This window comes from Somniosus microcephalus, chromosome 11 (genome assembly GCF_052327205.1).
Source record: "Somniosus microcephalus isolate GS21.2 chromosome 11, FLI_Smic_1.0, whole genome shotgun sequence".
Classification (NCBI taxonomy): domain Eukaryota; kingdom Metazoa; phylum Chordata; class Chondrichthyes; order Squaliformes; family Somniosidae; genus Somniosus; species Somniosus microcephalus.
This window is the reverse complement of record NC_140997.1, coordinates 223,032,805-223,047,336: the sequence shown is the minus strand read 5'-3', so window position 1 is coordinate 223,047,336 and position 14,532 is coordinate 223,032,805. Positions and strand designations below refer to the sequence as shown.

The 14,532-nt window shown below is 51.2% G+C and overlaps 1 protein-coding gene across 1 annotated transcript in view; it reads left to right on the top strand.

Moving 5' to 3' along the window:
- Window positions 1-14,532, top strand: part of tlr9 (toll-like receptor 9) — a 71,710-nt gene that overhangs the window by 7,798 nt on the left and 49,380 nt on the right. Inside the window, exons 2-3 of the mRNA XM_086000008.1 lie at window positions 6,949-7,111; window positions 7,270-7,841. Coding sequence (XP_085856134.1) covers window positions 6,949-7,111; window positions 7,270-7,841 — 735 coding nt within the window. The remainder of the gene's footprint in view (window positions 1-6,948; window positions 7,112-7,269; window positions 7,842-14,532) is intronic.

The following is a 14,532-nucleotide window of genomic DNA, read 5'->3' as shown; positions in this document are numbered from 1 at the left end:
AGTAGGCCATTCGGCCCTTCGAGGCTGCTTCGCCATTCAATGAGATCATGGCTGATCTTCTGCCTCAACTCCATTCACCGGCCCTATCGCCATATCCCTTGATGCCCTTACTAGTCAGAAATCTATCGACTTCTGTTTTGAATATACCCAATGACTGAGCCTCCACAACCCTCTGGGGTAGAGAATTCCAAAGAATCACCACCCTCTGTGTGAAGAAATTTCCTCTCATCTCAGTCCTGAATGGTCTACCCTTTATCTTAAAGCTGTGACCCCTGGTTCTAGACTCCCCAGCCAAGGGAAACATTCTCCCAGCATCCATCCTATCAAGCCCTGTAATAGTTTTGTATGCTTCAATGAGGTCCCCTCTCATTCTTCTGAATTCAAGAGAATACAGGCCTAGTTTACTCAATCTCTTCTCATACGACAGTCCCGCCATCCCAGGAATCAATCTCGTGAACCTTCGTTGCACTCCCTCTATGGCAAGTATATCCTTCCTTAGGTAAGGAGACCAAAATTGTACACATTACTCCGGGTGTGGTCTCACCAAGGCCCTATATTATTCTTTACTCCTGTACTCAAATCCTCTTGTAATGAAGGCCAGCATACCATTTGCCTTCCTAATGGCTTGCTGCACCTGCACATTCACTTTCAGTGGCTCATGTACAAGGACACCCAGATCCCTTTGAGCATCTGCATTCCCCAATCTTTCACCATTTAGGAAATACTCTGCCTTTCTGCTTTTTCTACCAAAGTGGATAACTTCACATTTATCCACATTATACAGGTAGACTATCCTTTATCCGAACTTCCGAAAACCGAAAACCTCTAAAAACCGAAAGTTTTTTCGTTCAGCGTAAGTCGTGCGCACGACATGACCAGAGTGGCGCACGACTTACGCTGAGCAGGGCAGAGGGTCACAGAGTTCCCTCCTGGGTAGGAGATTGTAGGCTGAGCCGGGCAGTGTGAAGGAGGTACCGGGAGAGTGAACCCAACAATACAGCGGCCCGTCCGATATTCTTTTCTCCCCCCTCCCACCCGACCCGACCCCCCCCCGACCTGAACCGTGGCCCGTCCGATATTCTTTTCTCCCCCCCCGACCCCCACCCCCGACCCCCCGACGACCCCCCCCCGACCCCCCGCCGACCCCCCCCGCCAACCCCCCCGCCGACCCCCACCCCCGACAAATTTCCCAGTCTTATAAAATACCTTCTGAAATCCGAAAAATTCCGAAAACCGAAACTCAGCTGGTCCCAAGGCTTTCGGATAAGGGATAGTGTACCTGTACTGTAATCCATCTGCCATGTTCTCGCCCACTCACTGAGCCTGTCGAGATCCCCTTGAAGCCTCTTCACATCTGACACTGCCACTTAGCTTCGTATCATCAGCCAATTTGGAAATGTTACATTTAGTTCCCTCGGCACTTCTGGCTGAAGATGGTTGCAAACGCTTCAGCTTTGTCTTTTGCATTCACGTGCTGGGCTCCACCATCATTGAGGATGGGGATATTCATGGAGCCGCCTCCTCCCGTTAGTTGTTTAATGGTCCAGCACCATTCACGACTGGATGTGGTATGACTGCAGAACATTGATCTGATCCGTTGATTGTGGGATTGCTTAGCCCTGTCTATAGCATGCTGCCTCCACTTTTTAGCATGCAAGTAGTCGTGTGTTGCAGCCTCCCCAGGTTGGCACCTCATTTTTAGGTACGCCTGGTGCTGCTCCTGGCATGCTCTTCTACACTCCTTATTGAACCAGGGTTGGTCCCCTGGCTTGATGGTAATGGTAGAGTGAGGAATTTGCCAGGTGATGAGGTTTCAGATTGTGGTGGAATACAATTCTGCTGCTGCTGATGGCCCACAGCGCCTCATGGATGCCCAGTTTTGAGCTGCTAGATCTGTTCTGAATCCATCCCATTTAGCACGGTGGTAGTGCCACACAACACGATGGAGGGTGTCCTCTGTGTGAAGACGGGACTTTGTCTCCACAATGACTGTGCAGTGGTCACTGCTACCAATACTGTCATGGACAGATGCATCTGCGACAGGTAGATTGGTGAGGATGAGGTTAAGTAGGTTTTTCCCTTGTGTTGGTTCTCTCACCCCCTATCGCAGGCCCAGACTGGCAGTTATGTCCTTCAGGACTCGGCCAGCTCGGTCAGTAGTGGTGCTACCGAGCCGCTCTTGGTGATGGAACTGTGAAGTCCCGCACCGAGAGTACATTCTGTGTCCTTGCTACTCTCAGTGCTTCTTCCAAGTGGTGTTCAACGTGGAGGAGTACTGATTCATCAGCTGAGGGAGGGCGGTAGGTGGTAATCAGCAGGAGGTTTCCTTGCCCATGCTTGACCTGAAGCCATGAGACTTAATGTGGTCCGGAGTCAATGTTGAGGACTCCCAGGGCCACTCCTTCCCGACTGTATAGCACTGTGCCGCCACCCCTGTTGGGTCTGAACATACCCAGGGATGGTGATGGATGAGTTTGGGACATTGGCTGAAAGGTATGATTCTGTGAGTATGACTATGTCAGGCTGTTGCTTGACTAGTCTGTGGGACAGCTCTCCCAATTTTGGCACAAGTCCCCAGATGTTGGTGAGGAGGACTTTGCAGGGTTGACTGGGCTGGGTGTGCTGTTGCCGTGTCCGTAGCCGGTGCCGAGGTCGATGCCGGGTGGTCCCTCCGGTTTCATTCTTAATGGCCCAGTAATTCGGGTCCCAACACGTGAGTAAGCACCGTGTACTCATGCGTGGGCCCGATGGAAGTGCCGGTTTTCAGCATGCACAGCGCATGCGCGGAAAACCGGCATTTCCGATCCTCTGAACCAAGGGGTTCAGAGGTGGAACGTGTGCGTGCAGGAGTCTGCGCGTGCGCGCTGAAATTCCTTTTTTTTTTACAGGGATGCCCGTGCGATAAGGCCTCCAGTTTTTACACGAGAAAAAAGGAGACGTAAGTACTTAGTTTTAAAAGGTAAGTGGTCTATCAATTAAAGTTAGAAATTTTTTTCCACAGGTTTATTATTTTTAAAGATTTTACAGTAAGGTAAGTGTATTTTTAGACCCGATTTGTTAAAAAATTATTTTTTTCAAAAATTTGAAAAATTGTTTATTTACAGTTATTAATAGTTCATTTAATTAGTGGGATTTTTTAAAACTTTTATTTGAAGTTTAAGTACTGTTTTGGGCACCCGGAGTTTTCATGAGTTTGACAGTTCTTACTATCAAACTCATGAATGAACTTTTGCAACCTCCGATTGGTTGCCCAGTGCTCACGTGATCCCAGCTGGCTCATCGAACTAACTACGCCACTGGATCACGCAAGCATAGCGCGCCGGGAGCTGAACCGGGCCACTGACAGGAAATCCACGCAGGGCCAGGCGTCAACTGTCAGCGTGCTAGGTAAGTGTAGGTCAGGGGCTTGCACCCGCGGGAAGCCCCCGACACCAATTTCTGGGCCATTATTTTGTTTCGTAGCCGTTTGTTACAACTGAGTGGCATGCTAGGCCATTTCAGAAAGCAGTTAAGAGTCAAACACATTGCTGTGTGTCTGGAGTCGCATATAGGCCAGACCGGGTAAGGACGGCAGATTTCCTTCCCTAAAGGACATTAGTGAACCAGGTGGGTTTCTACGACAATCTGATAGTTTTATGCTTACCATTACTGATACTAGCTTTTTATTCCAGATTTATTTAATTAATCTGAATTTAAATTCCCCAGCTGCTATGGTGGGATTTGAACTCACGTCTCTGGATCATTCGTCCAGGCCTCTGGATTATTAGCCCAGTGACATTACCACTACGCTACCGTTCCCCTGAACCTCCCTCTTCTTCCTACCAAAATGTAATCCCTCATTTATCTGTGTTGAACTTCATTTGCCAATTATATGCCCATTCTGCAAGTTTATTAATGTCCTCCTGTAATTTATTGCAGTCCTCCTCAATTTGGTGTCATCCGCAAATTTAGAAATTGTGTTTTTGATTCCAAAGTCTAAATCGTTAATATAAATTGTGAACAGCAGTGGTCCCAGCACTGATCCTTGTGGAACACCACTACCCACCTTCTGCCACTGTGAATAGCTATCCTTTACTCCCACTCTCTGCTTTCTGTCCTGAAACCAGCCAGCAATCCATTCTGCTACTTGTCCCCTGACTCCGGATTCTCTGACCTTGTTCATCAGCCTATTATGGGGTACCTTATCGAAGGCCTTTTGAAAATCTAGATAAATTACATCTACTGCATTACCCTTGTCTACTCTCTCTGTTACCTCTTCAAAAAATTCAATAAGTTTGGTCAAGCAAGATTTTCCCTTTTAAAATCCATGCTGACTATTCATTATTATACTTTCCGTTTCTAGATGTTCTTCTATTTTCTCCTTTAGTAGGGATTCCATTATTTTTCCTACCACCGAAGTTAAGCTGACTGGTCTATAATTCCCTGGACATGTTCTATCCCCCTTCTTAAATATCGGTATTACGTTAGCTATCCGCCAGTCCTCTGGCACTACACCTTTTTCTAACAAATTATTAAATATGTGTAGTATTGCCTTTGCTATCTCTTCCCTAGATTCTTTTAAAATGCATGGATGCAATCCATCCGGACCAGAGGTTTTATCCTCTTTGAGTATGATTAGTTTATTTAATATATCTCCTTTTTTATTTTAAATGCACTTATCTCATTACTAATCTCATCATCCAATGCATGTCCACCTGTTCTATCTCCCTGGTAAATACTGAAGCAAATTAATGATTTAATATTTCTGCCATCTCTCTATCGTTACCTGTGGTATTATCCTGTCTATCCCTTAATGGCCCTATTCCCATCCCAACCTTCCTTTTATGTGCCTGTAAAATATTTTACTATTTTGTTTTATGTTCCTTGATAATTTAATTTCACAGTTCCTCTTTGCCTCCCTTATTACATGTAGCACAATGTACTGTCCAAACACTGCACGTTTGCTTAAAAAAGCCCCAGAGGCAGTGAAAATGCTTGTTTATGTGCAGGTCTGAGCAAAATGTGTATCACCTGCCCTGCGCATGGTATGTGAAACCTATCACCTCCCCCCACCGCCCCGTTAGCTAGCTACCTGTGCTGTCGTCCACCTGCAAAACAGGACCCTCAATTTAGCAAACAGAAATGTGATCCTCCTCACTGGAAAAAGTGAAGATTTTTGCAAACGCTCACTGGTGCCAAGATTTCAGACAAGTGATGTTGAAAACATCTGCGCTGGCTCAGAACAGGAAAGGCCGCGGACGGGGAACAGGTCGGGTAGATGGAGAGGAACTATTTCCGCTGGTTGGGGATTCTAGGACTAGGGGGGCATAGTCTAAAAATTTGAGCCAGACCTTTCAGGAGTGAAATTAAGAAATACTTCTACACACAACGGGTGGTAGAAGTTTGGAACTCTCTTCTGTAAACGGCAACTGATGCTAGATCAATTGTTAATTTTAAATCGGAGAGTGATAGCTTTCTGTTAGCCAAAGATATTAAGGGATATGGGCCAAAGGCGGGTAGATGGAGTTGGGTCGCAGATCAGCCATGATCTCATTGAATGGTGGAGCAGGCTCGAGGGGCTGAATGGCCTCCTCTTGTTCCTATGCTCTTATGTTCCTAAGCAATGGGAAAGAGAGGACCTAATCTGCAATTCATGTAAGTGACCAGCCCAGAGATAAGTGAATAATTATTCCTGGCAAATGCCTTATTCACAGAGAATGCAGGAAATACATAGCAGAACAGGCAACATCTGTAAAGAGAAAGGGCAGGCTCATGTTTGGAGTGTTAACCCATCATCTTTTCTGATGACAGGATCCCCATCTAAAACCTTCACCAGATCTGTGGGGGAAAAAATTAAGTCACAATTCAAAAAATGTACCTATCTGCGGGTGGCTTCTCAATCAGAGTCACTATTAGAGTCATAGGCCTAGAAATTCAGTTCGGACGCTATTGCGGCGCTAAAGTCGGGCGCTCGGCAAATTTAGCGGCCGCCGGAAAGTGCAGGCGAGCTCGCCGAAATTCAGTAGATTTGGCCAACTTTTTGGCCGAGCGCTGCAAAAGGCGTTGGAACCCTGTGTTCAGGCGCTAATCCGGCGATGCAGCCTGATAACGCCGATTCCGGGCGCAGCGCAGGTGCGATCATGTGGTGAATGTCAGCAGACACCCTGACGCCGGCCAGCTCTTAAAGGGGGAAGGGTCAACTTTGACTGCAGCCACGCCCTGCATGCTGTAGCCCTGCAACTAGGCCTCAGGACTGGTTGTGTACCAAATCAACGCCTGGAGGTCATGGAGAGGGCCCGTGAAAGAGCCCAGCGGTTCTCTGAGCATGCGCTGGGTGTGCTCCTTCATGGGGTACGCAAGAGAAGACGGGTCGTGTGCCCGGCTAGTGGCAGGAAGGCTCCCAGGAGCCAGTTCAGGGAGGCGTGGACCAAAATTGCCCGGAGGGTCTCCTCCAACTCCGATGTTCCCAGGAGTGCGGACCAGTGCCGCAAGAAATACAATGACCTATGTCGGCTGGTCAAGGTGAGTACCCTTTCCAGTGCCCCCCTCATCCTTGCATGTGCACCTCCCATTAGGGCCAAAGGGACATCAAAGGTCTAATGCCCAGCCCTGCTGCCGCTGCAATGGCACTTGCATGTTAATCAATAGCTCTTTCTGCACTTATCACACTGTGCAAGCTATTCCACCATGGGAGGCCTCACACACAGCAACAGGGCACCACACTGTGCAAGCTATTCCACCATGGGAGGCCTCACACACAGCAACAGGGCACCACACTGTGCAAGATATTCCACCATGGGAGGCCTCACACACAGCAACAGGGCACCACACTGTGCAAGCTATTCCACCATGGGAGGCCTCACACACAGCAACAGGGCACCACACTGTGCAAGCTATTCCACCATGGGAGGCCTCACACACAACAACGGGGCACCACACTGTACTTAGACGCCCTCCTTTCTCTTGCAGGCCAAGCTGGCGAGGAACGCCAGGAGCCTGCGTGTCACTGGTGGAGGCCCTCGCGATTACCAGGAGCTAACGGTTCTGGAAGAGAGGGTGGCCCGACTGCTGCGTCACCCGGTGATTGGGCCTGTGGCGCTCGGCGACGCCGACCCTATACTGGAACCCACTGGTAAGGACAGGACCGGGTGCACCTCTCTCCTTGCCCTCGCGCATCAGATCTACATCCTTCCCCACTGGCCGAAAAATGCGCATAATGCACCAGTGCGGCCTCCCTCGCTGTCGGCCTGTCCTCACTCTAAAGCTACACTTGTGCCTTCCTGCTTTCAGCTGGTGAGGAGGAGGTGCTCCCTGAAGCCCAGACAGCCAGGCCCTCGGAGGAGGAGGACGTCGAGGAGCAGCAGGAAGGCGCCACCTCGGCGGAACCCTCCTCCGCTCCAGGAGATGGCAATGAAGGGGAGACGTCTGGCGTGCCGGAGAGCCAGGGGGAGGCGGGGGAGGGGAGCCCCGAACCTGGTCCCAGTGGCATGGACGCACGCGGCAAGGCTCCGGCGGCACACCAGCCTTCTGCCCAGAGGGGGGAGGCGGTGGAGGGGAGGGCAGAACCTGGTCCCAGTGGCGTGGCCGCACGCGGCAAGGCTCCGGCGGCACGCCAGCCTTCTGGCCAGAGGGTGGAGGCGCCCTCCAGTCCGGACTCGGACGTCGCCCAGGAGGTGCGCCTCCTGGACGAGATGTCGGCGGCGTCGGAGCGGCGGCACGTCGAATTCATGGAGGTGGTGGCACAGATGCCTCACGCCATCGAAAGCCTCGCACAAAGTGTGGTGGCTTTCGGCCAATCCCAGGCCAGGGGCCTAGAGCAATTCGCAGCAGCGCACGCCAGGGGGGTGGAGCTCCTTGTGGCAGTGCATGAGAGGGGGGTGCAACAACTCGAGGCATCGCAGCACGCCAGTCGCCAGCTGAGAGGTGCTGTGCAAACAATGGCACTGCAGATGCGGGCACATGCCGGCGCAGTTGGGGCACTGACTTCTGCCACCCTCGCACTGGCGCGGAGGCGTCGCCAGGCCAGCCGCCGCCCTGCTGCCGCACACCGGTCTGGCGACCAACAGTTTGGCGCGCTTGCTCCCCGGCCAGGCCGCCCGAGTGCACGTGTGTCTGGCGACCAGCGCGCGCCTGGCATCACCCACCTTGTCCCCATTGGTGCAGGCGAGCCTGCCACTCCCCCAGCCAGGGTGCAAGGAGCTGCTGCAGGGAGTGAAGAGGGCCACCCACAGCTGCAGCAGCCACCAGCCGGCCCCTCCCGGGCCCGCCCTCGTGTAGGCCGACCCCCAAGGGCATCTGGCGAGACGCCTTGTCGCCCTGAAGATCCTTCCCCCAGCCTCGCCACAGCCTCACGGCCCAGCTTGAGGCGCAGCAGCAGGACGGGTCGGGGCAAAAGACGGCTGTCGACAGACTCGCCCTCTCGCCACACCGAATAGAGTGTGTTGAGCGAGGGTTTGGGTGATGCGGGGGCTTCTGTTCTGGGGGGCATTATGTTGTTTGGTTTTATGGGGGTGTTTGTGTTGTGGGGGGGGCTTGTTTTTGTTAGGCCAGTGAGGAAGGCCATTTGGATGGTGATGTTTTGTTAGTCCTCCCCAGGTTTTGGGAGTGACAGAAGTTTGTGACTGTTTTTTGGGGGTCTTCTCTGTTTTGCTCTTCCATGTGGGAAGGGCCCTGAGTTTTTGAAATAAAGATGTTTATTTATTCACCATGTGCAGGTGTCATGTTTCAAGTGGTTGTTGGGTTAACCGGCTGAGGGCTTGCGGAGCGGCTGCGTTCAGTGGCCCAGGCCATTCCCTGACAGGGGGCCTAGAAGTGTCGAGCAATAAGCCCCCGGCGGACGGCCCTTGGACCTTGTCGCTCCCTCCTGGTCTGGTGCTCCTCCTCCTCAGGGTCCTCCTGCTCGTCCTCCTGAGGTGGTGGGGCAATGTCAGGTGGCAGTGCCTGAGTCCTGCGGATAGCCAGGTTGTGGAGCATGCAGCACACCACGACGAACTGGGAGACTCTATCCGGCGAATACTGAAGAGACCCGCCCGAACGATCCAGGCAACGGAACCGTTGCTTGAGGACGCCTATCGTTTGCTCTATTAGGTTCCTTGTGGCTTGATGGCTTTCGTTGTATGCCAGCTCCGCTGGGGTCCTGGGCGCGCGGAGCGGGGTCATGAGCCATCTGCACAAAGGGTAGCCCTTGTCCCCGATAAGCCATCCCCTTGGTGGAGGCTGTGCCTGGAACATGTCAGCCACAGTAGTCTGGCGCAGGATAAAGGCATCGTGGCTGCTTCCTGGGAAGCGGGCATTGACAGCTAGGATGCGCTGCCTGTGGTCACACACCAGCTGCACATTTAGGGAATGGTAGCCCTTCCGGTTGCGGTATTGCTCGGCATTGTGGATAGGTGCCCGCATAGCCACATGCGTGCAGTCAATGGCGCCCTGCACCATGGGGAAGCCCGCGATCCTGGCAAATCCGACTGCACACTGCTCCTGCTTGTGTTGGGTCATGGGGAAGGAGATGAATTGGTGCCTCCTCGCGAAAAGTGCTTCGGTGACCTGTCGGATGCAGCGATGCGTGGCGAACTGGGAGATGTTCGCAATGTCCCCAGCAGCGGCTTGGAAGGAGCCGCTTGCATAAAAGCTGAGAGCCACCGTGACCTTCACTTCCACCGAGAGAGACGCCCTGGACATGAGCTGTGGCTGCAAATCTGCATGAAGCAGCTGGCAGATCTCTCCAACCACCTCCCTTCTGAAGCGCAGCCTCTTAACACAATGCGCCGCAGTCATGGTGAGATATGAGACCTGCTCCCGGTATTGCCTGACTGGGTAAGGCCTACGTTGGCGACGCCTAATGGCCCCTCTGCGTCTAGGCATGCCTGGCCCTCTCTCAAAGCGTCTGCGAGCCCTTTGCACAAAATGTAGCAACTGAGGGTTGGCCCCCCATGCAGCCCCCATTACAAAGTTCCAAACAGCAAAATCACAAGGATGCAAATGTCAAAGCACTGGCTAGAAGCCAAAAATACCTCTCCTATGGTGTCCGAAATCAGTAATCTCTGTGCCTTGCTCTCTGTGCAGAAATCCAAACCAGTCAAGTCATTGCAGCGAAATGGCTGGCTTTTATGGGTGAGTGGATGTACCCTTTAATTAGCGCTCCCCGAATCCCACAGGGCCTCTGTTGAGTTCCATTTCACAGTTCTTAGCAGCGCCACACCCACATCGGCCGGGCGCCACTGAATTTCCGGTTTGGGGCGCACAAACGGCGTTGCACGACGGAATGACGTCATAAGATGCGCGCGCAGCTGAGCGGGCGCTAACACTTTGCGCCGGCGCTAAAGCCCAGCTGAATTTCGGCGTAGGCGCAGATCCGGCGGTGCCTGGGCGCTAAGTGGATAGCGCCGGAAATCTGGCGCTAACGGCTGGCGCAAACAGCTGAATTTCTAGGCCATAGAGTCATAGAGTTATACAGCACGGATAGAGGCCCTTCGGCCCATCGTGTCCGTGCCGGCCATCAAGCCCTGTCTAATCTAATCCCATATTCCAGCATTTGGTCCGTAGCCTTGTATGTTATGGCATTTCAAGTGCTCATCCAAATGCTTCTTCAATGTTGTGAGGGTTCCTGCCTCCACAACCCTTTCAGGCAGTGAGTTCCAGACTCCAACCACCCTCTGGGTGAAAAAGTTCTTTCTCAAATCCCCTCTAAACCTCCCGCCCTTTACCTTGAATCTATGCCCCCTAGTTATTGACCCCTCTACTAAGGGAAAAAGCTCCTCAGTATCCATCCTATCTATGCCCCTCATAATTTTGTACACCTCAATCATGTCCCCCCTCAGCCTCCTCTGCTCCAAGGAAAACAAACCCAATCTGCCCAGTCTTTCTTCATAGCTGAAGCGCTCCAGCCCTGGTAACATCCTGGTGAATCTCCTCTGCACCCTCTCCAAAGCGATCACATCCTTCCTGTAGTGTGGCGACCAGAACTGCACACAGTATTCCAGCTGTGGCCTAACCAGTGTTTTATACAGCTCCATCATAACCTCCTTGCTCTTATATTCTATGCCTCGGCTAATGAAGGCAAGTATCCCATATGCCTTTTTTACCACCTTATCCACCTGTTCCGCCGCCTTCAGGGATCTGTGTACTTGCACACCCAGATCCCTCTGCCCCTCCGTCTTGCCTAGGGTCTTACCATTCATTGTGTATTCCCTTGCCTTGTTAGTCCCCCCAAAGTGCATCACCTCGCACTTTTCCGGGTTAAATTCCATTTGCCACTGTTCCGCCCATCTGACCAACCCATCTATATCGTCCTGCAGACTGAGGCTACCCTCCTCGCTATTTACCACCCTACCAATTTTTGTATCATCCGCGAACTTACTGATCATACCTTTTACATTCATATCCAAGTCATTAATGTAGACCACAAACAGCAAGGGACCCAGCACCGATCCCTGTGGCACCCCACTGGCCACAGGCTTCCAGTCACAAAAACAACCTTCGACCATCACCCTCTGCCTTCTGCCACTAAGCCAGTTTTGTATCCAATGTGCCAAGGCACCCTGGATTCCATGGGCTCTTACCTTCTTGACCAGTCTCCTGTGCGGGACTTTATCGAAGGCCTTACTGAAATCCATGTATACCACATCCACTGCGTTACCCTCATCCACACACCTAGTCACCCCCTCAAAAAATTCAATCAAATTAGTCAGACATGATCTTCCCTTGACAAAGCCATGTTGACTATCCCTGATTAATCCTTGTCTCTCCAAGTGGAGACTAATTTTGACCCTCAGAATTTTTTCCAATAATTTTCCTACCACTGATGTTAGGCTCACTGGCCTGTAGTTCCCCGGTTTTTCCCTACTTCCCTTCTTGAATAATGGTACTACATTAGCGGTTCTCCAGTCCTCTGGCACATCCCCTGTGGCCAGAGAGGTCCTGAATATATGTGTTAGAGCCCCCGCAATCTCTTCCTTTGCCTCACACAGCAGCCTGGGATACATTTCATCCGGGCCTGGGGATTTATCCATTTTTAGGCCTGCTAAAACCGCCAATACCTCCTCCCTCTCGATGTTAATATGTTCGAGCATATCACAGTCCCCCCGCCCTATTTCTATGTCTACATTGTCCTCCTCCATAGTGAAAACAGATGCAAAAAATTCATTTAGAACCCCTCCTACATCTTCCGGCTCCACACACAGATTGCCACTTTTGTCCCTAATTGGCCCTATTTTTTGGGGGGACGATAGCAAAATACTGCAGATGTTGGAAATCCGAAATAACAACAGAAAATGCTGGAAAAACTCAGCAGGTCAGGCAACATCCGTGGAGAGAAATTTGAGTTGACGTTTCGGGTTGGACCCTTCTTCCCTATTTTTTCCCTAGTTATCCTCTTACCCTTAATATACTTATAAAACATCTTAGGATTTTCCTTTATTTTGCTCGCCAGTGTTATTTCATGGCCCCTCCTTGATCTCCTAATTTCTTTTTTAAGTATCCCCCTGCACTTTTTGTACTCCTCTAGGGCTTCCTCCGTCTTTAGCCTTTTGTATCTGCCAAAAGCCCTCCTTTTTTTCCTAATCCATTCTCGTATATCCCCTGACATCCAAGGTTCCCTGTGGTTTTTGGAACCACCCTTGACCTTTACGGGAACATGTTGCCATTGTATGATCTCAATCTCCCTTCTGAAAGCCTCCCATTGCTCCGATGCGGATTTTCCTACAAGTAGCTGATCCCAGTCCATTTTGGCCAGATCCTGCCTTATCCTATTAAAATCGGCCTTCCCCCAATTTAGAACCTTTATTTCCGGCCCATCCCTGTCCTGTTCCATGACCACCTTAAATCTCACCATATTATGGTCACTGTCACCAAAGTGCTCACCTACTAGCACTTTTTCCACTTGGCCGGCCACATTCCCTAGAATTAGGTCCAGTACTGCCCCCTCTCTTGTAGGACTTTCTACATGCTGGCTCAAAAAGCTCTCCTGGATGCATTTTAAGAATTCTACACCCTCTGAGCCTTTCACACTTTGACTATCCCAGTTAATATTGGGGAAGTTGAAATCCCCCATTATTATTACCCTATTATTTGCACATTTCTGAGATTTGTCTACATATCTGTTCCTCTATCTCCCCCTGACTGTTTGGAGGCCTATAGTACACTCCCAGCAAAGTGCTTGCCCCCTTTTTGTTTTTAAGCTCCACCCATATGGCCTCATTAGAGGAACCTGCTAATATATCATCCCTCCTTACTGCAGTAATTGACTCCTTAATTAATATTGCGACACCCCCTCCTCTTTTACCTCCCCCTCTGTCTCGCCTGAAGATTCTGTACCCCGGAATATTGAGCTGCCAGTCTTGCCCCTCCCTCAACCATGTCTCCGTGATAGCAACAATATCATACTCCCATGTGTTTATCAACACCTTCAGTTCATCCACCTTATTTGCAAGACTCCTTGCATTAAAATAGATGCCATCCAGCCTTGCCCTTATATATTTGCCCTGTCTACCAAGCTGACTTGTTTTTTTCTCTATAATTGGCAGCACATCACCCCCTATTTCAGCTCCCCTCTGTATCCCATCCCCCTGCCAAGTTAGTTTAAACCCCCCCCAACAGTGCTAGCAAACCTCCCCGCAAGGATATTTGTCCCGCTCTGGTTCAGGTGCAACCCGTCCGACTTGTACAAGTCCCACCTTTCCCAGAAGCAGGCCCAGTGATCCAGGAAACTAAAACCCTCCCTCCTACACCAACTCTTTAGCCACGCATTCATCTGCACTATCCTCCTATTCCTATACTCACTAGCACGTGGCACTGGGAGTAATCCAGAGATTACAACCTTTGAGGTCCTGCCCTTTAATCTGTTACCTAGCTCCCTAAATTCTTGATGCAGGACCTCATCCCCCTTCCTACCTATGTCGTTGGTCCCAATGTGGACCACGACCTCTGCCTGCTCACCCTCCCCCTTAAGAATGCCCTGTAGCCGCTCAGTGACATCCATGACCCTGGCCCCAGGGAGGCAACAAACCATCCTGGAGTCACGTTTGCGGCCACAGAAACGCCTATCTGTTCCCCTTACGGTAGAATCCCCTACCACTATTTCTCTCCCACTCTTTTTCCTCCCTTCCTGAGCAGCAGAAGCATCCCTGGTGCCAGGAAGCTGGCTGCTGCTGCCTTCCCCTGGTGAGTCATCCCCCTCAACAGTATCCAACTTGGTATACCTGTTTGAAAGGGGGATGTCTGCAGGGGTTCCCTGCACTTCCTGCCTGCCTCTGTTGCTCCGCCTGATGGTCACCCCCTGTGCAGCCCTACCCTGAGGCGTGAACAACTCGCTAAACGTGCTATCCACGACCCTCTCAGCATCGCGCATGCTCCAAAATCCATCCACCCGCAGCTCGAGCGCCGCAATGCGGTCTACAAGTAGCTGCAGCTGGAGCTATTCTCTCCTATTTCACAGATGCTGGGCAGCCATGGAACAGCCAATTCTGTACACAGTAAAACTGTTGTCCAACCAGTCCCTTCACTCAGCAAAGCAACCCAGGAAACAGGAAATAGATCTGTAACTTATTAAAAGCATGG